The 24,882-nt window shown below is 42.9% G+C and overlaps 1 protein-coding gene and 1 pseudogene across 2 annotated transcripts in view; both read right to left on the bottom strand.

Annotated features, from left to right (window-relative positions):
• Positions 1-24,882, bottom strand: part of tmem163a (transmembrane protein 163a) — a gene marked incomplete at both ends in the record, with an annotated part of 108,204 nt that overhangs the window by 10,244 nt on the left and 73,078 nt on the right. The window contains 3 exons of the mRNA XM_080456920.1: positions 6,555-6,651; positions 10,754-10,845; positions 18,501-18,544. Of these exons, the coding sequence (XP_080313046.1) occupies positions 6,555-6,651; positions 10,754-10,845; positions 18,501-18,544 (233 nt within the window). The remainder of the gene's footprint in view (positions 1-6,554; positions 6,652-10,753; positions 10,846-18,500; positions 18,545-24,882) is intronic.
• LOC308105772 (E3 ubiquitin-protein ligase TRIM7-like) lies at positions 2,944-3,765 on the bottom strand (annotated as a pseudogene). The gene is made up of 2 exons: positions 3,182-3,765; positions 2,944-3,096 (listed from the first exon to the last, which is right to left on the bottom strand). The product of its transcript is annotated as an E3 ubiquitin-protein ligase TRIM7-like (transcript).

Raw genomic sequence — 24,882 nt, 5'->3', positions numbered from 1 at the left:
CTCGAGATTCAATCTCATGATGTTGGAACTAAAAGTCCAATGCTTATTTTTGAACACCACGGAATCGCCTAATATTGCAGGGTTTCAGGAGTTATTTAGAGCAAGAGGTAGGCCGTTCGCGTGTCTGACATAGCAAACAAGCAGGTGAGTGAGTTAATGAGAGAAACTGAGAAGTCGTGGAGATTGCATAACATAAGACAAGTGAAGACATTCAGACATTCATTCAGACAGACATTCATTCAGACAGACATTCATTCAGACAGACAGACATTCATTCAGACAGACAGACGGACGGACGGACGGACGGCTGACAGCCTGACAGCTAGAAGGAGATATAGGTCTGTGTGTGTGTGTGTTTGTGTGTGTGTGTGTGTGTCTGTGTGTGTGTGTGTGTGTGTGTGTGTGTGTGTGTGTGTGTGTGTGTGTGTGTGCGCGCGCGCGTGCGTGCGTACGTGCGTACGTACGTGCGTGCGTGCGTGTGTAAACCCAGCTTAAATGTAACACTGGAGAAGCTGAATGATGCGAATCCAGAATTAGATAGAGGAAAAGAAAGAAAGTAAAGCAAATGAGAGTCAAAACGGAATGTGAGGATAGACACAGTACTGTAGATAGAAGCCAATAAATGAAAAATATAAAAAATAAACATAAGATGCAGTGCTATGGTCTAGTGAACTGGACAGATACTGTAGGATTAGAGCCCTTCACAAAATGACCGTGAGCATCCAGCACTGACTTAACGGACAAGAAGGGCACAACCAAGACAGCATGAGGATGAGAGGTGTGTGGACTGAATCCCTAGCAACAGAAAGATCCAGATCAGAATGTTCCAGGGGATGAGTGTCATAAAATAAGCCAATTTTACACACGGATCCCACATTAGTGACGTAAAGGAGTTACCCTTTAAGACCTGAAGCCGATTCTACATGTCTCCTAAATCCCAACAGTTTTCTGAAAAACGTATGTTTCTATATCAGCGGTGCTCAAACTTTTTCATGTCAAGGACCCCCAAAATGATATGTATTTGGCCGCGGACCCCCATCAAAATATTTTGTTCCAGGGACCCCCCAGAAGCAAAGATTTGAGTTAAAAATATTCGCTTTAATATATTAAATATATATAATATATTCAAAGATTTGCACAAATTTTCACGATTTTTCTAAAATAGCAGATCTACAAGCTCGTAGCGCGGCACTCGGTGCCGCGCTATGAGCTTGTAGATCTGCTATTTTTGAATAGCCAAAGTGTAAAATAAAGCTTTGTAGCTCAAATCTAAAAATGACACAGTTCCAGGTCTTAATGGGTTAACAAAGTTGTTAACGCCAGCTTTGTTTTTTTTGCACATAACATAATCTCTCAAGAACAGATTCAGAGCTGCGCTACTGAATCTGTCGGTATAGCCCCGTTCAGAACATGTGCGTGTTAGCTTACAAGTGGGCGTGCCTTCAGATCAGGAAGCAGGCCGCGCTTTTCCCAATCAAATGTAGTGGGCGGGATTTACATCTGTGGCGCTCGCTTCCCACTGGAAACAAACCGAAACTCATTTAACGATAGAGTCCTCGGAGCCGACAAAACTACAGAAAGTTAGTAACATTTTAACTTGTTCTTTCATCATAGAAACAAGTGGGCTTATAACCAAAACGATCCACGTTCTTTGGGAGAAATGGTGTTAGTGTTCCGTGGAGAAATGTTGTTAGTGGGAATGAAAACATAGGCACACCACCGGAAGTGGAGGGCTGAGGGCATGTCCAAATGGAGGGGAAGGGAACTGGTTGGAATAACGTGTTCCTTCCACGCGCTACGTCCAACCAGGGAAACTCCCCCCTGTCAGGTGACAAGAAGGTCAGTTGGCTCTCATGCATTGAAGTAAGCATGAGCTCGGCCCTGGCCTCCCTACGGTGGGGGACTGGTGTAGTGCTGGTGTAGGGCTGGTGTAGCGCCCAGGATCACTTAGGAAATTGGCACCGGGTGAAAAAAATGGGTTACAAAAATCGCGGGATAAAAAAAAAGAAAAAAAAGAAAGGCCCTTTCGCCAACCCCACCTAGGGTATTGGCACTGATGACGCGAAGGAGAGAACACGCCCCAGCGCCCACAGCGTCCCCTGCGGGAATTGAACCCAGGACCTTCTAGCTGTGAGGCGACAGCGCTACCGACTGCCCACCTTGCCCCCCATGCTGCTTTTTCTTAGGGTTCCCCCATGATATATATATATATTTTTTTTTGTGAAATTTCATGTTGAAATATCAACCAAAATATTGACCAATTATATGATGTCTGTTCTTTTCATGAATTAACGGCCTACTTGATAATAGTATACAGCTTCAGACAAAAGTATCAAAAGCAGCAGATCTACAAGCTCAAAGCGAGGCACAACACAACACGTTTTGAGCTTGTAGATCTGCTACTTTTGATACTTTTGCTGTTTTTTTATTTGGATCCTGAAAAGCATCAGTTTTGGACATAGTGATGTGTTTTATCTCTGCTTCTGGTCACACTGAATTCCTTCCTGTAGACTTTATGATAATTATCTATTTATGTTTCATAATATCACACTTTAACAAATATAAATGTTACAATGCATGATAACCACATTAATTCATTACATATACTGTTTTTATGTATTTTTTTTATCCACAGTACTCAAATAAATACTAGTACTTTAAATAAATAAACGTTTACTTTAGTTTAGTTGGGAGGACACGTCTCTGACAGGAGAGATGATCAGAGGAGCAGAGTTTCGACCACGATCATTAAAAAGGGGATCGAAGTATGGATATAGCTTCTCAGTGAAGGTGCAGCCAGTGAAAGAGTAGAGATGAACTCTGGCCTTCACATCATAAAAGGAGACCAGACCCTCCTCATAATCCACAAACACTCCCACTTTCTGGACCTTCTCTCTTAAAGGGAGGAGGACAGAGAGGACAGAAGGAGCCTTGTACTCATTTCTATTCCTCCAAATTGCAACAGCCTTTGAACTCATTTCCATTCCTCAAAGTTATTCTCCAGTAACCCTGGTTGGGGGTCAGTGTGATGTTCCTGTCCTTGCCAATGCTGGACTCTGTGGCCACTCCTAGATCCAATTCAGTCTTCCCTATAACCTGAACCTCATAGTAAAACCTTCCTGAGGAGATGCTTTGTTTTCCTCCATGTGTTGTGTGGGACAATCTTTATTCCATCACTCACTTGTTTTCTATCCTCAGACAGGATGAGGTCGGGATGTGCTGTATCAGGGTCCAGAGTCACATCCACTTCATATTGTTGGATCCTCCTCAGCTCAGCATCATACAGCTTCATCATCTCTTGACTGAGAGTCTTCTTCACAGTCCCCACATATGAAGACTGATTGACGTCGACTTTTGTCCAGTCCTTGGTGGGTGGAGGGGTGTTGATGGATGTGAAGTTCTGGAGGAGGTGGAGGTGGTCTTCAGTGTGTGAGAGCTGCTTCAGCTCAGAGCTTACTTCTCTAACTGAGTGATTTCCTTTTCCAGATCATTGATGAAGCCTTCAGCCTGTTTCTCTGTTGTTTTCTGGTCCTCTTCAATCACGTCAATGAGCTCAGCCTGGCTCCTATCAATAAAGCTGATCAGAGCAGTGAAGACCTGCACATTGCCTGCTATCACTGTGTCTGCATCTTTCCTGCTGAGCTCTACTGAGTGTTTGACCTCCTGAATCTTCAGTTGTCTCTCTTGGATCATCTGCTGGATTTCAGCCCCTGTCTTTGCTTCATATTCTTCTTTGCATTTGTGATTCCTGAACTGATGAACCATCTCAGAAATAAGAGTATTGACAGATACTTCTGGTCTCTTATTGAAGATCTTTGCACACAGTGGACACCGACACACATCATTAATATCCCAGTAATGTGTGATACAGGTCTTGCAGTAGTTGTGTCCACATGGAGTGACGACTGGATCAGTGAACACATCCATACAGATAGAACACAGGAAGTGCTCTTCAGACAGCAGACTGCTGGCGGACGCCATTTCTACACACGAGAATAAAAGCCAAAGTGTGAAACACTGGAAATATTGTAAAAATAACTTATAACTTGACTAAATTAAACCTTGGCTGTATCAGCAGTGGGGCCGGGGTGTCTTCAACCAGTGATGTCTGTCTTTACAATGGAGGAATGTTTATGATGTGATTACAGCAGAATATGAAGTTGTATCAGCTTTTAAGTCAAACTGACTGAAATCTGACCTCATCAAATATGACGTCAGTCTTGCCCAAATATGGAGTTCCACACGGCTCCACAATTACCTCCGCAATAAATATTGGGTAACCATGGCAACCGGATATAAACAAACATGGATGTCGTGAGATTCCTTTTTGCCAGACCCAAGGGGTCGGCCTACATGAGGCTTTGTACCTGTTTTCTCCATACATGGGCATGCCCCCTTTGCCCTTAGGCCCCAGCCATAAACGTCTGTCCCCCTTTCGTCCGTACATGGGCATAGACACAGGCTGACACGTCATGTGAAGTCCGGCTTAGCCGTGACGTAGTGCTCTGATCTTATAAAGTACTTATTCTGGGTCTGGCAGAACCAGGTCTCCTGGTCTTGTTAGAGAATCTATACGTCTACAGGATGTATAAATGTGCTGAATCTCTATGTGCTATTCTGGAACGATGCAAGTTGGGAATGCACGGTTAAGCAATACCCTTTTTTCCCATTGTACCTGTCTGTATGGCTGTGTCCCATATATGGACATAATGTCATCAGTATAGGCCCATATATGATCATAGGCCATGAACCCATTATATGGTCATATGCCCATATGGTCATATTAGTCGGATCGGTGGATCTGGACAACCACCTATCCAACCGATACTCCAGTATCCGGGCGGTCCGGGCGGTCGGACGGTTCTGGAGATAAATGGACTCTGACTCTGTCCTCTGCTCCACATAGTCATCTATAATATCTTGTCCTCTACTCTACATAGTCATCTATAACATCTAGTCCATATAAAGGTAGACGCCTCCTTCGGCTCCGAGGCGTGCGTATCTCGGCCGTGCTTCCACTTCCTTCCGCTTCAGCAGGGCAAGCTGGAAACTTCCGTGTGCGTCACAGAAGGGGGGGGCGTTCGGTAGGCCAATCAGAGGCAGGTGGGGCGGGTCTTTTCTTAAAAGGCAGCCGCGCAGCAACTAGTCAGTTAGACGCGCTGTGATTGGCCAGTAGTCAACGCGCTGTGATTGGCCAGTAGTCAAGTAGCCCTGCGGAAGAGCCTTGTAATGAGATACCAGTCGCTCCAATGAACTGCAGAGGCCAATGAGGTATCTAGGTTTCTATATCTATGGTTCGGTAGGCCAATCAGAGGCAGGAGGGGGTTGGTCTTTTCGTAACCCAGCTTTAAGAGGCAGCCACGCAGAAACTAGTCAGTTAGACGCGCTGTGATTGGCCAGTGGTCAACGCGCTGTGATTGGCCAGTGGTCAATGCGCTGTGATTGGCCAGTGGTCAACGCGCTGTGATTGGCCAGTGGTCAACACGCTGTGATTGGCCAGTGGTCAACACGCTGTGATTGGCCAGTAGTCACTTTGAATGGCAGTGTGCCTCCTCTAAAATGGCGGCCGCGATACAGGTCGATCCAACGAACTGCGGACACACACACACCACACACACACACACACACACACACACACACACACACACACACACACACACACACACACACACACACACACACACACACACACACACACACACACACACACACACACACACACACACTGCTGGTGTCTTTAGGATTCAACTATACTCTCAATCTGAGAACCCATTTAACTTATTTACAGTATCGTTGTTGTTTCTAAGTATTCTGTGTCCATACCTTCGGTGTCTGTACCTTTTATACAGAGATAGAAGGGGGGAGAGGGGGGGGGGAAGAGATGAGTGCAAAAGAGTAAGGTAGAGAACACAGGGGAGCCATGAGGTGTGTGTGTGTGTGTGTGTGTGTGTGTGTGTGTGTGTGTGTGTGTGTGTGTGTGTGTGTGTGTGTGTGTGTGTGTGTGTGTGTGTGTGTGTGTGTGTGTGTGTGTGTGTGTGTGTGTGTGTGTGTGTGTGTGCGCGTGCGCGCGCACGCACGCCTGCATGCCTATGTGTGTGTGTGTGTGTGTGTGTATGTGTGTTAGTTTGACAGGGGTACAATAAAGCTTTTGACGTTTCTGGAAGTAGAACAAAAGGCTGTAAAAGGTATATACCTAACGAACCATGAACAGAATGGCCTCTCAAACATTGTTTTTAAATGTGTGTGTGTGTGTGTGTGTGTGTGTGTGTGTGTGTGTGTGTGTGTGTGTGTGTGTGTGTGTGTGTGTGTGTGTGTGTGTGTGCGTGCATGTGTATGCACAGTGGCTAATTGAGGAAAAACAGCACAGCCAGCTATTTTATCTCGCTTGCTTGTGCATGTGAATATATTGATTTGGACAAGAATAAATTATTGAAGCATGTGCATGTGCATGTGCATGTGCATGTGCATGTGCATGTGCATGTGCATGTGCATGTGCATGTGCATGTGCATGTGCATGTGCATGTGCATGTGCATGTGCATGTGCGGGTTCTTACCACTTCAGGTAGCATCTTGGTTGACAGGTCGTGGATGGCCTTTCCCAGGATGCACATGGAGGAGAGCACAAATACGACGCCAAGGACCACACAGGCTCTGTAGACGCACGCGCACACGCACGCGCACACGCACGCGCACACGCACGCACACGCACACGCACACGCACACGCACACGCACACACACACACACACACACACACACACACACACATAACAGAACATAAGAAGGGCATCTCAGTGTGAAAGCCATGATTAAAAAGCTGAAACAAGTTGCACTCCAAGAGCGTTTATTTATTGCCCAGACATCATGTCTCTCTGTACTGTACTTTCTCTACTGTACACCCAGTATCAGGACAGTTTATCACTTCATTCGGTACATTCTGTTCTGACCTAAACAAAGTAACATAATATAACCTTTTAAATGACTTCCTGCCAGTCAGTCACTTTTGGCAGTGTTGTGAGCCAAAAAAAACTGAATCTCTGTTTTATGTTTTGAACAATAATTTTCATCATAGCACCAAAGGAGCAGCAGACCTACTGGTAGGCAGCGTTCCATTTGTAAAACAAAACAAAAACCCTATACATTTACGCCCTACTTCGCAATGAACATTTTTTTAAATGTGCCCAAAATAGGGACGCCAGAGTTAACATACCGTAAATTGTTCACATGTGATATTATCAAACATAAATATAGAAAAATATCAGACAGTCTACATTTCTGAAAAGGAAATTGCAGGTATTTAATTCAGTCTGACAGGGGTATTAACATACCCCCACCAAGGGGGAAGGGTATGAAAAGCAGAGGCATGGATCCCCCCTCCCCCAGAAAATCGAACCCTGCTGTTAGGACGGGACTGTGTTTGTGGGCTTGAAAGAAAAAGCTGAAACATCACACACGGAATCACGTCGGCATGTCCTTGAGCTGCAGCAAGAGATAAAAGACTCTGCTTTCTAACAGCCCACATTGTTATATCTATCAGGGTACCCTGAAGAAGACCTTTTACTGTTGAAACGTGGGTAAAATAATAAAAGAATGTATTGCTTCGTGGCTACGAGCTGTGCGACCTCCTTTCTTTGAAAATATTATCACAAACTGACATATATATGCTACAGAATATCTCTGGTGGCTCTTGAGAGGATCAACTTTGAAACCTAGAGCAACAGCAGGAGAAATATTAAGTTATAAACTAATACAAATATGAACAACTAGAACAAGTGTTAAGGAACGATATCGTACCTTGTGTATGTGTTTTGATGTCATTTATCTACACAATGGAGTGAATCTACACAGGCTTTTAGATTTTAGTATTTGTGTGTTGGCACGTGTGTGCCCACGCACTTGTCTGTGTGTGTGTGCGTGCGCGCTTATGTAGGGTACATGCACTTAGCATACACACACATGCATCCACGTGTAGTATATGCATTCTCAATGTATATGCTATTGTCACATAGGATGTGTGCATGCATACACGCATGGATGTGCACGTGCATACTGTTTGTGTGTGTGTGCACTGCACACACACAACAGTATGCCTCATACCCCCTCACGCACGCGTGCATGAGAGGGCATGAGCAGATCGACGGACAACGGGGGAGATTTGTCTTTGCATCTGGACAGCAGTGAGAGAGGTGTCGTCAGGGAAGGTTACAGTCATTTATTTTATGAGTTATAGTAGGATTTAACTTTACACTCCCCTGCGCTGGCAACACCTAAACAAGATGTGGCTATTTGCTGCAGCCCCATTGCCAGATCATTCATCTCCTCCACTGACAGATTTGCTAGGCATGGATGAGAATATCTCACTTCCATCTGTCTCACTACAGAATGCAGATACAATGCCAGTATCTCCTATGTAGTGATTTAGCAGTGGTGGAACACTGTAGCCAGAGGACTAAAAACATTGTTTTGAGCTACAAGACATTTTCTTAAGCACTTAAGCTACTTCTTCATGAGAGAAATAGCAGATCTACAAGCTCACAACGGATCGCTAAATACGGATCGCATTGTGAGCTTGTAGATCTGCTATTTTCTTTATGTATGAATTTCAAATGAAAAAAGGCACATAAGAATTGTCTTAAGGGAGGACTGACTGGCGGGCCTGTCTTCATCCATTGTCCTATCTTATAACTTATAAAAAGCCTTGAAAATATCTTCGAAAATGTGTTTTAGATGTGTTTAGATAGAATGACGCTAACACTGTCCTTAATAAAGTCCTGTCCGTATTGGAGCCATTTTAGTGTTAAATCATGCGCAAGAAACAGCTGCGACCAAAACTGGGACATACAGGGAACCATAACCAAAAATATCCTCAGATGGCATTGGCTAATAATATTACAAGGGAAACACTGCAAGAATTGAACATCACGGTTGTCTAGTATGGCTAAATATAGTGGTGTGCAATCTCTCTCTGCCTCCTTTAACTCTAGACCAGCAGACCAACCACTGGGTCTTTTATCATGAGCATAATAGGGACTGCTGTAAGACAGACGGCAACAAGGCCCTCTGCAACCTGACAGGTACCTGATCTGAAATCAGAGGAACTGGCCGAGGACTCGCTGATGGATTAAGTGGGCTTGGGTGACAAGATTGAACAGCGTGAACAGAGTGTAGTAAACCTCGCCAACTGGGTTGTAAATTAGAAGTGTGCCAGTCCATTCCACCGACAAAGAAATATGTGAGAGTTTGTAAAGAGGCTGCACTCCCCTTTAGTTTTTCCTTTATTCAGACAGACAGTAGGCTAGCCACCACACATTAAAGGGATAGGAAACCCATATGTTGATTTTGTGTTAGGCCTACATGTATGTTCTCAAGTACAGGTTAAAAGCACAGCAGGCTGATCTTATAGTAGACTGTGATGTAAGCAACACATTGGCATACCTAAATCTAACACACCCATGATGCATTGTATTAGCTGGGGTTTCATGTCCCTTTACCACTCAGGATTTTACTGTGTAGGAACTGAAAGCTGAGATGGAGACAATTGAGGGGTACGTACGTGTGGTTCCAGAAGCCAGCCTCTCAACCAACCAATCAACAGCAGTAAAACTTTTTTTTATAAAACAATAGCAGGCAGTGAATATACGTACACATTTAGATATTCATTAATACGAATTATTAAGTCTGCACTGTTCTGATTATTAAACAGAAAATAAGTAAGAATTTTAACAATTCATAAGAACTGTATTTTTTTTTGTCTGACTCCTAATTGGAAGGTACTGTAGGTAGACAAGCTGTTAAAGTCATCAGAAAGGGTATACAGTATACATCTTTGTGATGGAAATGACACCTACTGCAGCTGGGGAAAAAAAATACTATACTACTACTACTATACTATACTATGACCTAGAAACATTACGAACATTGTTTGATAACAAAATGACAATTGTGCAACATAGGTTGCAATTGCGAACAGTAGCCAGGTCACAGTAGTAAATGTCAAAATTCAGAACATTTTTTAAATGAAATGTCAAAATGTGTGCTAAGTTGCAGCATGAGTCGTCACTTTGCTGTCAGTCGTGTGACGGTGGAGACTGCGGTGACAATCAGGTCACATAACAGATTCGTTGTCATTCAGTGTCAGGGAGGTGAGGAGAGGCAGGAGTGGCCCGTCGCGACTCGAGGAACGCACCTGAATACCATTGACCTTCTCATTTGTGTGCACTGGGATTGACGGCCACTGGGAGGCTGCAATACTCCCCATATTTTCCTAATACGCTTTTGACGTGTCTTAGTGACTGGCAGCGCGCATGTTCCACATGGGGAGCCAGAAAGTGGCTTTATTAAACACTTTTACCCTGGCACATGTTTTCAAAAATGTTCAACAACTTCCCCCCCAAAAAGCAGATATACAAGCTCACAACCCGATGCGACGGGTTGTGAGCACATAACAAATTTTCACAATAAAAAAGCTTATAGCGCGGCACTCGGTGCCACGCTATGGATAGCTTGTAGAGAGCTTGTAGATAGCTTGTAGATCTGCTATTTTTGAATAGCCAAAGAACTCTAAAATGACACAGATGTGTTCCCGGTCTGAATGGGTTAAAATACTGTAAGTTCTGGATTGCAGCTTTCATTTTCTCGAGTTACAAATGGATAATATTTATCTTTATCTTTATATTTATCGTCGTCTGTGGCAACAGTGGCATTCAAAGATTCCAAAGGCATTTAGCCAAACATGCCACCGTGGTTGGTACTCACATGTACTCTCTGTGCGCGGAGTGCACGGCCGCCGCGTTGCTATAGCGCCACAGCACGATGATGGAAGACAGTACGTCCAGCGTGGCATCAAACTACAACAGAGACAGGAACAGAGGAACAAATACCAGAACAGAGAGAAAATCTTATAACAAATATGATATATAATGATGATAATAAACAATACTGTGAAGTTTGGAACAAAAATATTGTATTATGTTTTAATCACTGTCATGCAACAAAGTAGGGCTATTCGTTTATGAAAAGAAATTAAAAGATGATATGGAGGTTGTCACAAGGTTTCTGGCCGACAGCAACAATATGCATTTGGGTGACTGTTGTTACGTTTATTTACATACAGTAATTTGACATTATTGCTAACTTAATCAACATCACTACATATTTTTGCAGTTTTGCTTTTCAAAGAGGGGGAAATGGGAAAAAATAACACATTTACCATCCTATTTTACTGGAACTTCAGATACACACAAGGGTTACCTGACCCAGGAGTCTACACAGAAGTTCTGCCATGGCCTTTGTTCATGAACATTCAAGTCCTATTTAAGAATGAATCATCCTAATGTGGTGCCACAGTTAGAGAAGGGAGAAGTTTCTGGATATTTCTGGACTTAATTAGAGGCTTTTTTAATATGTGAAATGCTTTCAGTTCAGTCAGACAACTCTTAGATTGGATTAGAATATATATTTATTAGCAATATATATTTAGCAAGCTTGAGCATGGTATAGAAACAAGAGGAAGCATAGTTTGGCGTCAGGCCTCTGAATCCATTCATTCCCTGTAAGGATAACATTTTAATGAATGTTACATGCCAATTAGCATTTACAGGGAATGAATTAAACCCCCAAGGGGATCTAGAAACAGAGCCTACAGGTGGATGCCGGGGAGGCGGTGGGATGAGACTATTCATGGTCAGCAGCATACGTAGCAAGCAAGGGCAGCAGATCCGGCAGGATCTCGGCAGCAGCAGCAGCAGCGTCGCACGTCAGAGCAGCAGAAGAGCGCAACCAGACTGAACAGGTAGGCAGAGCATTACTTATAACTCACCGACCAGGAGAAGAGTGCATGTGACTTAGTCACCTGATCGGTTAGCCCAATCCCTTGAGTTGCCTGGCCTGAACTAGCTCCGTAAACTGCGCCTCATTTCAGTCAGACAACTCTTAGATTGGATTAGAATATATATTTATTAGCAATATATATTTAGCAAGCTTGAGCATGGTATAGAAACAAGAGGAAGCATAGTTTGGCGTCAGGCCTCTGAATCCATTCATTCCCTGTAAGGATAACATTTTAATGAATGTTACATGCCAATTAGCATTTACAGGGAATGAATTAAACCCCCAAAACAGCAAGAACCCCCAAAACGGCTTGAGAGCACAGGGCCTGACGCCGGACCAACCATCTGTGAGAATGGTGGAGCTCCATGACTTGTTTCTTACTAACATGATAGTGTTCCTCACATTTAATTTTTTAAGTTTAACTTGCAAATGCAGCATGCACCATGTGTTCAACAAGCCTGATGAATCCAGGTACCTGCTGATCCCTGAATTCAGGAGTCCTAGACGGTATCCTAATATGGCGTCCACGCTGTGCCGCACCAACTCGGATTCGAAGAGGACATTCTATATTTATTTCTTTTTCAAAGAAATCTGCTATATATATATATACACATATATATAAATGAGGTCATCCTATGATGAATGATAACTATTGTTTATCATCCATAATAAATAAAGTGTACTGACTATGTGTGTAAAGACGTGCTATCTTTACTTAAAATCTGAATCAGTACCCAACGATAACTTGAGCAGCAAATAGACTGAGCTTGATATGATTAGCCTGACTGCATAGCCATAGAAAAACCCAACATTTTTTAACACTGCCATAGAAAACCCAACATTTTTTAACGCTGCCATAGAAAACCCAAATCTTTTTTAACGCTGCCAAAACCCAACCTTTAACGCTGCCATAGAAACCCAACATTTTTTAACGCTGCCATAGAAACCCAACATTTTTTAACGCTGCCATAGAAACCCAACATTTTTTAACGCTGCCATAGAAACCCAACATTTTTTAACGCTGCCATAGAAAGCCCAACATTTTTTAGCGCTACCAAGGAAAGCCCAACATTTTTTAGGGGTACACCATGACATCACCACTAAACTAAATCCCCAGCAATCCACCCGAGTTGTAATTAAAGCGTCAATAATGCTCAAGCAGCATTTGTTGAATTAGCGATAGAACAGCGAGAGCACTCATACTCATGAGCTTTTTGCCTGCAGAATGTCATCCTTATTAACCAATATCTACGTAAGCTCCTGAGGACCATCGCCCTATAGATTTAGAGAAGCAGAAGACAAGCAGCGCTGCAGGTGTAGCTACACCAATACGGAGGATGGAGAAAGCCCGCAGCTTGGGTAGATCTCTCGCAGCTTTGCAGTGAACCAGTTCAAATTTAGGCCTACAGATGGAGAGACAAACACAATGTTATTGCAATTCTGGATTAGCCCGGCCATCCTATGACCAATTTAACCCATTTTGGGTTCATGTTGCCATTTACCGTATAGCAACATGCATTTTATATATTTTTTAATAACTATTTGAAGTTTCCAGAACTTAGTCAGGATTTAGAAGGCGATTTTATAAATCGGCCTTGGTCTAAATGGGTTAAGCGCCATGTGGCAGCATGTTAGCAATTAGCATCATAGCAGTTGATGCAAAAAAAAATGGTATACAAGCTTAAATTATAGCTTGCAGAGCTTGACGCAGATTATTAGACATGTGAATAATATTAACTAACGCCGATATCCCTCTCCATCCATAGCCTAATAGATTTAGCACGAAATGCCATCTGTTGCAAGTCTGAATCGGCCCAACAGAGCCAGACGCCAGAGGGTTGGCAGAATTGATTTAGCAGAGTTTTAGCAGCGAGGCTAGGCAGCTCAGTAGATGATGCAGCATAGGTGCCGAGAAGACATTGAGAAGCCCACATCTCAAGCAGCTCTCTCACGCTGCCTTAAGAGCCTTGTGCTGGCCCGCACAGTAGATGATGCAGCATAGTGCTGAGAACACTGAGAAGCCCACATCTCGAGCAGCTCTCTCACGCTGCCTTGAGAGCTCACAGAGCCGCCAAGCGTAGGTAGTTCAACCTGGAATCTAGAACCAGAAGCAGAATTATTCTTGCAATTACCATGGTAAGCCACCCTGGACGAGATGACGCCGTTACAGACCGCTGGGACAGGAAATTACTTCCTGAAGCCACTCACACATCCACAGTGAAAAGTGCGTGCTTCACTGTGGATGTGTGGGGACGCATGCTGCACGCCAATGCGCGAGTGTGGCCTCAATCCTGACACAGTCAGTTGCACACCGCAAGCTGCTGGTTGCGCTGCAACACTCGTCACCAGTGATGAACACACCGTGATGTGGTGCCAAATATGCCGTGAGCATCCCAATCTGGCAGATAAAGCAGCGCCTTTTAACGGGGACAAAGACTTCCAGTCACCCAGCTTTTGAAAAGCAAAGAGCCCATCAACATAGTGTAACTATTGAAAACAGGAGCAGCCAGGATCGGAGTCCCTCTTTATCCGTCCTGCGAGATATTTCGCGGATTGGTGCGCACCAGCCAACATTGACAAATGACTGATATCTTGACTCTACTAAAGCCCCACCATCTATCCTGTTGCAATAACTTTACTTCTGTAAGCTTGTTGCTCATAACATGACAACATCACTTGGCAACCAACTTTTCTATATACTGTACCATATACCTTCCACATGGAAGCAAGCATGCCATGATAGCTTGTGCTACCACAATCCAGAGCTATCCCCATAAGCAAGCCATGCTGAGTTAGCTTGTGCTACAATCAATTTGATAGCTTTACGCATGGGAAGTAAAACATGCTGTTTTTAGCTTGTGCTACCGACCATCCAAGCTTCCACATAAGCAAAACAACTGAATTAGCTTGTGCTACGAACAATCCGAGCTCCCACGTGGGAAGCAAAACATGCTGTGCTAGCCTATGCTACAAACAATCCAGAGCTATCCACTTAAGAAGCAACACATGCTGTGATAGCTTGTGCTAAACAATTCGCCTCCACATAGGCAAAACATGCTGTGCTAGCCTGTGCTACAACAATCTAATCTTCCACATAGAAGCAAATATGCTGAGCTAGCCTGTGCTACAACAATCTAAAGCTTCCACATAAGCAAACAGCTGTGCTACGACAATCTAAAGCTTCTACAAAGAAGCAAACGTACTGTGTTAGCCTGAGCTACAACGTCTCTACCATCTCTTATCCAAGTGTATGCAGCAAAATGAGAATCCCTTTAGCTCATCCTGATCCTTAGCAAGTGTAATTTAGCAATACAAGCATAAAAACAGTAGAATGCAACCAATAACGTCTAATCTGCACTGCAAGTTCATTTGATTATTTCATCGTAATATGAAACGGCCTACTTTACCTCCACCACATATTAGAGCAATTGAACTGCTACATGATTTGACACTGACACTGTTGAAGACACGAGGCCTGCAAACCTGACTTCCCCAGTATCCAAGGTGAACAGCACTCAGCCCCGTCGGCATTAGGCATCCCATCACCATGCATTAAGCCGGACATGGAAAAAAAAGCACAAAGCAGAATATCAATGAATGCTGATAAATGACTTTGCGTGATATTGCTTCAATTGCTAAATGTGAGGTAGATGAATGCAGTATTAATGAGGTAGTGTCCATAGCACTAGTAGTAACTTAGCATGTTCATGATCGGCACGTTTGCAGCAATTTTAGTACTAGCAGCATTAGTTGATTATAGCAGTGGTAGCAATGTAGTCCACATCATTAGCATAATCATGATTAGCAGACATTTTGCCAGCAATTTCAGAATAAGTAGCATTAATGCAGTAGCCTAGGAATGCAGTCAACATAATTAGCATGATCATCATGATGGCACTAGTATGAGTAGCATGCATTGACTGCAGAAACAATGTCAGCAGTTTTTAGCCTAATCATGATCAGCAGTCAGTTAGTAGCAGTTGAAGAACGACTAGCATAATCTGAACAGTAGAAGCATGCAGTGAGGAGCTTTAGCATAATGGAGACCATCGTGTTGATGGCAGCAATCTAGTACAATTTAGTACAGCAACTTCAGCACTAACATGAACATTGAGATGATGGCAGCAATTTAGTGCTGCAACTTTAGCATCAACATGAACAGTGAGTTTTCCTACTCTGCAAATAGATGCCAGACAGCTACACGAGAGATAACTAATTTCAATGAATTCTAGCAGCATTAACATTTAAACTGCAGTGCAACTACTTCTTGAACACTACTCACAAGTTAGCTTCCCCTCTCTCCTTCGCATGGGTAGAGAAGTGTTCGGTCATCAACTATAAGCCTCAACAACATCCGGTGGACGAGCTCTTCAGAATAAGAGTACCGTCTAAAGCCACTGAACTATCCATGAATACAATAACTATAAATTAAGCAAGATGCAGCCAACTGAGCATATCCGTGTTTTAACCAGTAGCCTACATAAAGATATGAATCTGAACATAAGAGCCAGAACAAGCAAAGCGACTCACAAAGTGACGCCATGCCCTCTCTCTCTATCTACCATGGCAGTAGCATTTACCAGCCATATCGCGCGCATCCGTTCCTCTGTGAACGATAGATCGGTGATGTCATCTTTTGAGAGAGAAGCAGCAACTAGGTCTAGAAACCCAATCTTGAGATAAAGTGAACTTTGAACAAATACACGCTAAACTGGGGACCATAACGAAACCCCAAGCCCATCGTTGCTACGATAAGGAAACAGAAACTTAAGCAACACTGTTGGTGAACTACCGTTAACCCAGTGCCATAAAGAGAGTTCTGACACTAGCGTCGACTCCCATTGTAAGAATGGAATGCGGAAGTGCTCCGTCTATCTCAATGAGGCAGGCAGTCCCAATGTTTGGAACTATACCCAAGGAGCCCGTTTGCGGCGGGATCAAGCGTGTCGTTACTCTATTTCTACACTCTCTAGTTGACCATACTGAGCTCGATCAATGACGAACGCTACTGCTTTTGAGCTGAGCGTTTAGCAAGCGATTTTTAACTTAAGTAAAGAAAGTAATACCACGTTTAGAACCAGTAGCACACAGCTGAGTAGCTATGATTAGCGCAGCATGGACAATGGCAGCACGCCAATAGCCATCAACCAAGGAACAATATGAGACTATTCATGGTCAGCAGCATACGTAGCAAGCAAGGGCAGCAGATCCGGCAGGATCTCGGCAGCAGCAGCAGCAGCGTCGCACGTCAGAGCAGCAGAAGAGCGCAACCAGACTGAACAGGTAGGCAGAGCATTACTTATAACTCACCGACCAGGAGAAGAGTGCATGTGACTTAGTCACCTGATCGGTTAGCCCAATCCCTTGAGTTGCCTGGCCTGAACTAGCTCCGTAAACTGCGCCTCATTTGTTTTGGGACTTTGGTTAAGTTTATGCCACTTTTAAAGAAATCCCACTTGCCCCATTGCAAATGAGAGTTTCACTGTAATAATTGTAAATGCATAACCTTGAGATGCTGGTGTTATGATAATGAGAGCATCCACCATGCAGTAAGAAATTATAAAACTGAAATTGTCTATAGGATACTAAACACCATGATGTATAATGTTGCATCTCTTTATTTAAAATTAATATAGCCCAATATTGCAGTTGTTAATTAAACCCATTCTTGAATAATGATGTGATCCTCAGAGCTAGCCAGGCCTGCAGATTACAGTATTCAAAGTATTTTAATTACTTTATGGTAATCACGTTTATAATGGCCTATGGACATTATGCTTTCATTTTCATCCCACTGTGATTGCATCTCGAATGTCTGGGGTCACGATTCATTTCCTCAAATGACTCACTTCCTCTCCCTGCAGATCCTTTTACAAAGATTCTGGAGCAAATCAAGGTGAACCTGAATGTACCTTTTTTGTTTGTTTGGTGTTTTTAAATTTCAAGGCGAGGGACTGCTGTACAACTGGGTCTGACCAATTGGTTATAGCATGCCTATGACAAAATGTGTTGGCTCCCACAATTTTCAAATGCTTCCGCCTAACAGTCTGTACTTTGGACGCTCTGAAAATGAGTTCAGTTTCGCCTGTGCAGTCACGTAAATAACTCCTACTGGAAACCGTATTAGTCGAAGTCTAGCTAAGCTACTGTAGCTGCTTAGAATGGAAATTCTAAAAGATATTTTAAAGATATTTTAAAATAATGTTTTGTGAACACTGTGTTACGATTGATTTAATACCCTTCCAGTCTGAAGAGGAGGTGACAGCTTCCTGTTCTCAACTCTTATCAGGCAGAATTGCGCACTGGCACTGGAAGATTGTAAGAAGAGGCTTGACAGGTTAATGACAAAACTACATCAACCTGCAGTCTGGGTTACACTTAGTTGCCTGTGCTGCGGTTGTCAACCACCGAAAATAGCCGATCTACAAGCTCACGTGAGCGACACCGTTGCGCAACTAAGTATAAATGAAGCTTGAGCCTGGCTCCAGGTTTTTAAGTGGTGCCTTGGGGAGATTCGATCTGAGCTCCCCGCTTTTTTCTGCCTTTGTTACCTAGGAAACAAAGGCACCAATTGCACTTTGGTTTTCCAACGAGCGTTAATAAATCACAGAGACCAAAGTTATGACTAATTGATCAATGCAAATGGAGAGGGATGTAGGTAGTTGGAACTCACGGCAAATCCAAAGGCTGAAGCGCTGTGTCTCATGAATGACACCGCTGTGAAGAGAGAGGAGACAAACAGAGGAGAGGGGGTTGACAGGTTGGAGCGGGAGAGGGGGGGGGAGAGAGAGGGGGGGGGGGGGAGTTAACATACCTATAGCTTGCAATAACAAAAACAAACAATTAATAACAATAACAAACAATAACAAAACATATCTTTTCACAAAAAATAATAAAGTTTCTGAATCAATAACTACCAGAAAAAAATCATCACCATAATCGAATCTTCTGTCACATATTTGATGCCGCAAAGATGCTATTCTGAATATTGTAATTGGCTCATGGTGACAGGACACGATTCAGTGTGGTGGTACATATTTCATATCTATTCATAATGAATTCACAAAGCATATTAATAAGCTATTTATATTCACATGGCACATAACACAGATGCTAATGCATGTTGCAAAGAGCAGATTAACTCAAAATCTTCGTATAAGTATTATCAAAGGCTATAGGAAGGCACTGGTATTTTTTTGTTTGGGCTCAAGGATGAAAGCATCAACATGCCATTCTGTTGGCGCATAATTCCTATGGCAGCACAGCTGACAAAGCAGCCCGCAATTAAGGGCAGAATGTGTTTTGTTTCATTGTCTGTTTCTATGCTATCAAAAAAGATGAAAAAGGATGTACTATACATAAAACTAGCATAAAGGAAGAAGCCTAAAAGTATTGTGGAATTGTTCTAAAAATACAAAAGATGTGATTGTTGTTTAACCACAGCGTGACGATTCTGGGCATATCATAAAAGGCATGCACCACTCCTGCACCACTTGTCTTCTTCACTTTGCGATTGAAATACTTTTGTATTAAAAAAAATCACACCCTGTGTGAAGTGGGCGGTGTCTTCCTAGCTAACCACAATACTGAATGGAGTCAACCAATATATATGCTTTGATCTGAAAGAGCCACTTAGTGTCAGCATGTGTCTTGCTAGCTAATCACAATACTGAATGGAGTCGATCAATCATGTACGAAAGATAAATACATTTATCTTTTGTAAAACACACTTTATGATGGACAAAACCATAACTTAAAAAAAACCATAGTTTGGTTTTTTTTAAGTTATGGTTGCTTATATAGGGCTATGCACATGTGTCATGTGACACTGGCCAATCACATAGGGCTATGCACATGTGTCATGTGACACTGGCCAATCACAGTCCTGAATAGATTGTGATTGGCCAATCACAGCGCAGGATAATTGTACAAACATTTAGGGCCGGTTTCACTGCCCAAGATATTTGTACATTTTTCCAAATCTCACTTATAGGGGCGGTTTCACCGCCCAAAAATAATAACATTTTGGCACAAGGACCTTCATCAGGTTATTACTGGTCTTCACCTCAGCAGACCGCTGGTCTTCTTAGGCTCATACTCATACGCTCAGGTGTACAAAAGGTTTAATGTTCGATTTTTAACCACTTAAAGGAGGAGTTCACCCAAAAAAGTACTTATTTTATATCAATTGCACGCCCCATGAAGCCTTGAATTCATGGATTTATTTTTGTTTTTGTCGCATTCCTAAGCCAACAATTTGATGACCGTGTGTATTGGCGGGAATCAAATTATTAGCTTAGGAATGCAACAAAAACAAAAACAAATCCATGAATTCAAGGCTTCATGGGGTGTGCAATTGATAGAAAATAAGTAATTTTTTGGATGAACTACTCCTTTAAACCCTATATACCTTTTTGGAGTATAACCCACTCCAGGGTCCCCCAGGAGTCTGCACGTGGCCCCATCCCCTTTTCCTTCTACATCAAATCTCTTCGCGGACAAAACGACATCGAATGTTCACCTATTTTTCCTGAATGTTTGCCTATTATGACATGTTCAGAATTGGGACGCCTAGGGTTCATGTTGTTTAAAATGTAGATATGAACACACAAGGCAACATTTAAACAGGTTATACTATAGACTTGTTTCTATTACTATGCGTTGCATCAAATGTAGGGCAGTTTACCTGAAACTATCATTGCTATAGGATACATTAGCAAATCCCAAACACTTCGCCCTTAATTGGGTGTATTGCAATCATTTTAAAAAAAGCATGTAAATCTTTGTATGGCATTCCAGTAACTGACTTGTCACATGTTCAGCGTTTTCAATAATAGGACTCTGTGTGGACAGACCCACATCACCATATAGTGTATACGGCAGCAAAGCCCTTTTCAAGCACAGCAAAATCCAGTTTTTATTCAACTCTGAGAATGTAACCATAACAGTTCAGTTCTTAACCACTTTCTATCTTGTGTCCCTGTTTTGGACATGTCGTTATACAGTAAGTGAATTAATAAAAAAAAATATATATTGATTTATTTATTTCTAAAATAGCAAAACTAGCAGATCTACAAACTAACAGGACGATGCAACCTGCGGTGAGCTTGTAGAACGGGTTCTTTCACTATTCATCGTACAGTATATATTTGTCCTAAGACATGTGATGCTTTCTAAATCTCTCTCTCTCTCTGTCTGTCTGTTCAATGCCCTGTCCCTCTCTCTCTCCCTCTGCCATTCTCTCCCCATGTGTTTGCAGGACAGAGTCCCAACGGATGCAGCATCGTCAGTGGAATCTCCATGGTAACAGGAGATTTGAGGGCAAGCCGGGAGTTTGTTTGTATGAACTCAACGGCGCTTTCATCTTCCCTCTCTCACCCCCCCCTCTTCTCCCTTTCTCTTTTTCCAGTTCTCTGACATTCTCTTTTTCTCCGAGACTCTCTCCCTGTCGCTTTTTTGGACATTTTGTCTGGAAATAAGAACCTATGTTCCAATGAATTGAATAGAGCGTAGCGGTAGTTCAGGTAGTCACGGAAGGCAGGAGGTGTACACGCCTCACTCCCCCCCCCCCCTAACAAGTTAATACATAGGCCTACATACACCCACAGCAGTCAGGCGGTCTCTCCATGTTCAACCTCACTCATCTCCCTTCAACACATATACGGCCTCAATCTAATGGTTCATTTAGGCGGTCTTTTTAAGCAGAACACTGTTCACTCTTCGTTCAGAATTGGTTAAAGATGTCCCAACCTACAGAATTTCTGGATAGAGATATTCAGACTATTTTCCAATATACTAGAGGTAGAGATAGATCCAGACCCAGTGTTAGTCATCTTGGGAGTATCAGAAGGGATGAAGAAATTACAATTATCTCAACAGCGCCTTCTCTCATACGGCCTTATCGCTGCAAAAAAATTTATACTATTATTTTGGAAGAAGAAAGAGGCCCCCACAATCAAACTCTGGCTCAACGAGATGACAGAATCCTTACATTTAGAAAGAATTAGATTTATACTCAAAGACAAACTGAAAGATTTTGAAAAGATTTGGAAGCCTTTAGTCTCCTTTCTTAAAGGTTGATAGGCTAATCCTTGTGGATGACCTGTGTCGCACGTAATCTGGGGCAGCACTTCTGGGGAGGGGGAAGGGAGGCGGGAGGGTCCCTTTGTTTTTTGCTTAAGTTTGAGTGTATTCTTTTCATGTTACTCCGTTTTGTATGTATGTCTGTTGGTTTTTGTTTAAAAAAAAAAAAGGAAGCAATCCATATGTATGAACAAATGTATAATATAACCCTGTGCTTCACAATAAAAAAGATTTGAAACAGAATTGGTTAAAGCTCCGTTCCTGCAGCTGTCTGTGAGCAAACTCCCTCCACCTCCCCAGTCTCCTCCTGTGCCATCTAAAGACCTCTACACACTGTACGATATTTGAAATGGTCGGCGAGTGAACAGATCGTTAAGCATTTCACATTGCACGAGTTTCTCTCTTGAAACTAAATATATCGTTGTGATTCTCGCACGATTGATTGGTCGGCAACAGGGGTTCACTGATTGCAAGATATTTCACCACGATGTGATCCCGACCCAATAGATACATTTGTTTTTATTACAAACGTCTCACAAAAACGTGAAAGGCTCCCGTGATGTGTGCGCGAGACCGAGACAGGACGCTAATGATTGACATTAAATAATTCTCAATTTCTCTGTATTTCTCTCTATCTCTCCCTCTCTGAAACAAACGTTTCAAAAGTCAACCAGGGTGCAATTCAGATCAGCAGCAGTGTTGCCGTGTCCGCTTATTATAAGCGAGTTGCTTGTAAAAAAATATTGGTGGTTGCGTTTCTTTTTAGCTTATTTCCAAAGTGTTGCTTATTTGGCTTTATTTCTTAATGTTGTTTTTTTTCTTTGAAAATAGCTGCGACGCGTTGTGAGCTTGTAGATCGGCTATTTTATTTGTATATAGGTTTAAAGTGCTCATGCAGCCTATAGTCGCTTTTGTTGGGCTTGTTTTCATAAACCTGGTTGCTTATTTCTCGCGCAAAACCTGGCAATAATGTTCAGAGATACATACTCTCTCTCTGTCTACAAGCCCTATTCCTCTCTAATAATAAACAGCCCCATCGTCGAGCAGGGCTCGCTCACTCTATCAATCTGTTTTATCATGTTTAACTAATACAGGACTGGACTGTCTGGATGGTAATATTGCGGTTCTATGCGGGAGGACTAGCCACGGTGCGTGGCTGTAATGTGCTCTCATTGGCTGTAGCGTGCAGTAGATCGGGGCCGATAGCTCCAATTATCTAACAAGTTTGAAATCTAAAAGTTATCGGGAACCCCTCGCCGACCGTACTTTCTCGGGGTGTTTCTTCTCGGAGTACCTTACACACTGCGCGATCAACACCTCGCCGAGGGATGCCCGATCTTAACTGAGATCGGTGGTTTTGTCGGCGAACACCAAAAAATATCCCCGATAGTGAAATCGGGTCAAATATCGTACAGTGTGTAGAGGTCTTTAGTGAAATGCATGATTTTGTGGATTGTATGATGTTATATCTGTGTCTTAACGTGTGCCCTTGAAGGGTTCCATGTTCATGCAATAACTCTGTATCTTGTGCTCTGCTTCTGGGGGGCTTGTGATCTCAGATTTTGTATCACAGGAGCAGAGTCACACCGCCAAACTGAATGCAATAGCATTGCAATAAATGGTTACTCCTGAGCTGAAGTGTCTACCTGAAATGTAGTTATTATTTAGTCATTAGCTCTTGTTAATACTTTTCATTGGTTCAATATTTATAAAAACCCACAGACAACAACTTTCCATTTTACTATTCAAAAAAATCTAATTTAAAAATGGAGATACAAGGTCTTTTTCATATTATGCTAAGGATAGGCCTATACTTAAAGGGATTGTAGGCGATTCAGAGATAAACAAATATAAAAACTCCAGCAGTTCGTTTCCCCGACCACCAGGGGGTGACGCAGGGAGGACTTCCATAGAGTTAAGGGGACTTCTAAACGGGCCATGCCGAATATAGGTTGCTTTATTCGGATACAATTCGCGGAACTGCCCACCCCTGCCGGTTCTCTGAATTTTTATTTTTAAATAGGCTCTTTCATGACAAATTGACCACATATATGAAGTTAAACAACTACATTCTATCCAAACGCTATCTGAAAAGTAAATTATGTGCCTCAAAAACGAAGTTTGAGAGCGTTTTAAAACCGAAAGTAAAAAGTTCACACGGACACGGACGCGCACGGATGCGCACATGCGTGCGTTAATTTACGGCCCGAGACAAACATAAACAGTAGGGAAATACGGATTTCAGAAAGAGGACTGTGTTTCAATGCAGGAAAACACCCCAGCATCATTATATAGTGGCTGATAGAGGGGAAAAAATGCAAAATATATATATAGAGATATTTTTCAAATTTAGGCTTAATGTAGCCAACAATCCCTTTAACTTCTGTGCCTTTCTTGTTTACTGCAAGAAGGATGTAGCATGTTCATGTAAATCCCAAGAGAGGAGCAGCAAAGCAGCAAGAAGAGAGGTGAGGAGAGAAGATAGGTGAGGAGAGGAGAGGAGAGAGGAGAGGAGAGAAGATAGGTGAGGAGAGGACAGAGGTGAGGAGAGAAGATAGGTGAGGAGAGGAGAGGAGAGAGGAGAGAGGTGAGGAGAGGAGAGGAGAGGAGAGGAGAGGAGAGGAGAGGAGAGGAGAGGAGAGGAGAGGAGAGGAGAGGAGAGGAGAGGAGAGGAGAGGAGAGGAGAGAGGTGAGGAGAGGAGAGGAGGTGAGGAGAGAAGATGGGTGAGGAGAGAAGATAGGTGAGGAGAGGAGAGGAGAGAGGAGAGAGGTGAGGAGAGGAGAGGAGAGGAGAGGAGAGGAGAGGAGAGGAGAGGAGAGGAGAGGAGAGGAGAGGAGAGGAGAGGAGAGGAGAGAGGTGAGGAGAGAAGATAGGTGAGGAGAGGAGAGGAGAGAGGTGAGGAGAGAAGATAGGTGAGGAGAGGAGAGGAGAGAGGTGAGGAGAGAAGATAGGTGAGGAGAGGAGAGGAGAG

Source organism: Gymnoscopelus braueri (assembly GCF_963280865.1).
Source record: "Gymnoscopelus braueri genome assembly, chromosome: 18".
NCBI classification, from domain to species: domain Eukaryota; kingdom Metazoa; phylum Chordata; class Actinopteri; order Myctophiformes; family Myctophidae; genus Gymnoscopelus; species Gymnoscopelus braueri.
This window is presented reverse-complemented; position numbering and strand designations above follow the sequence as displayed.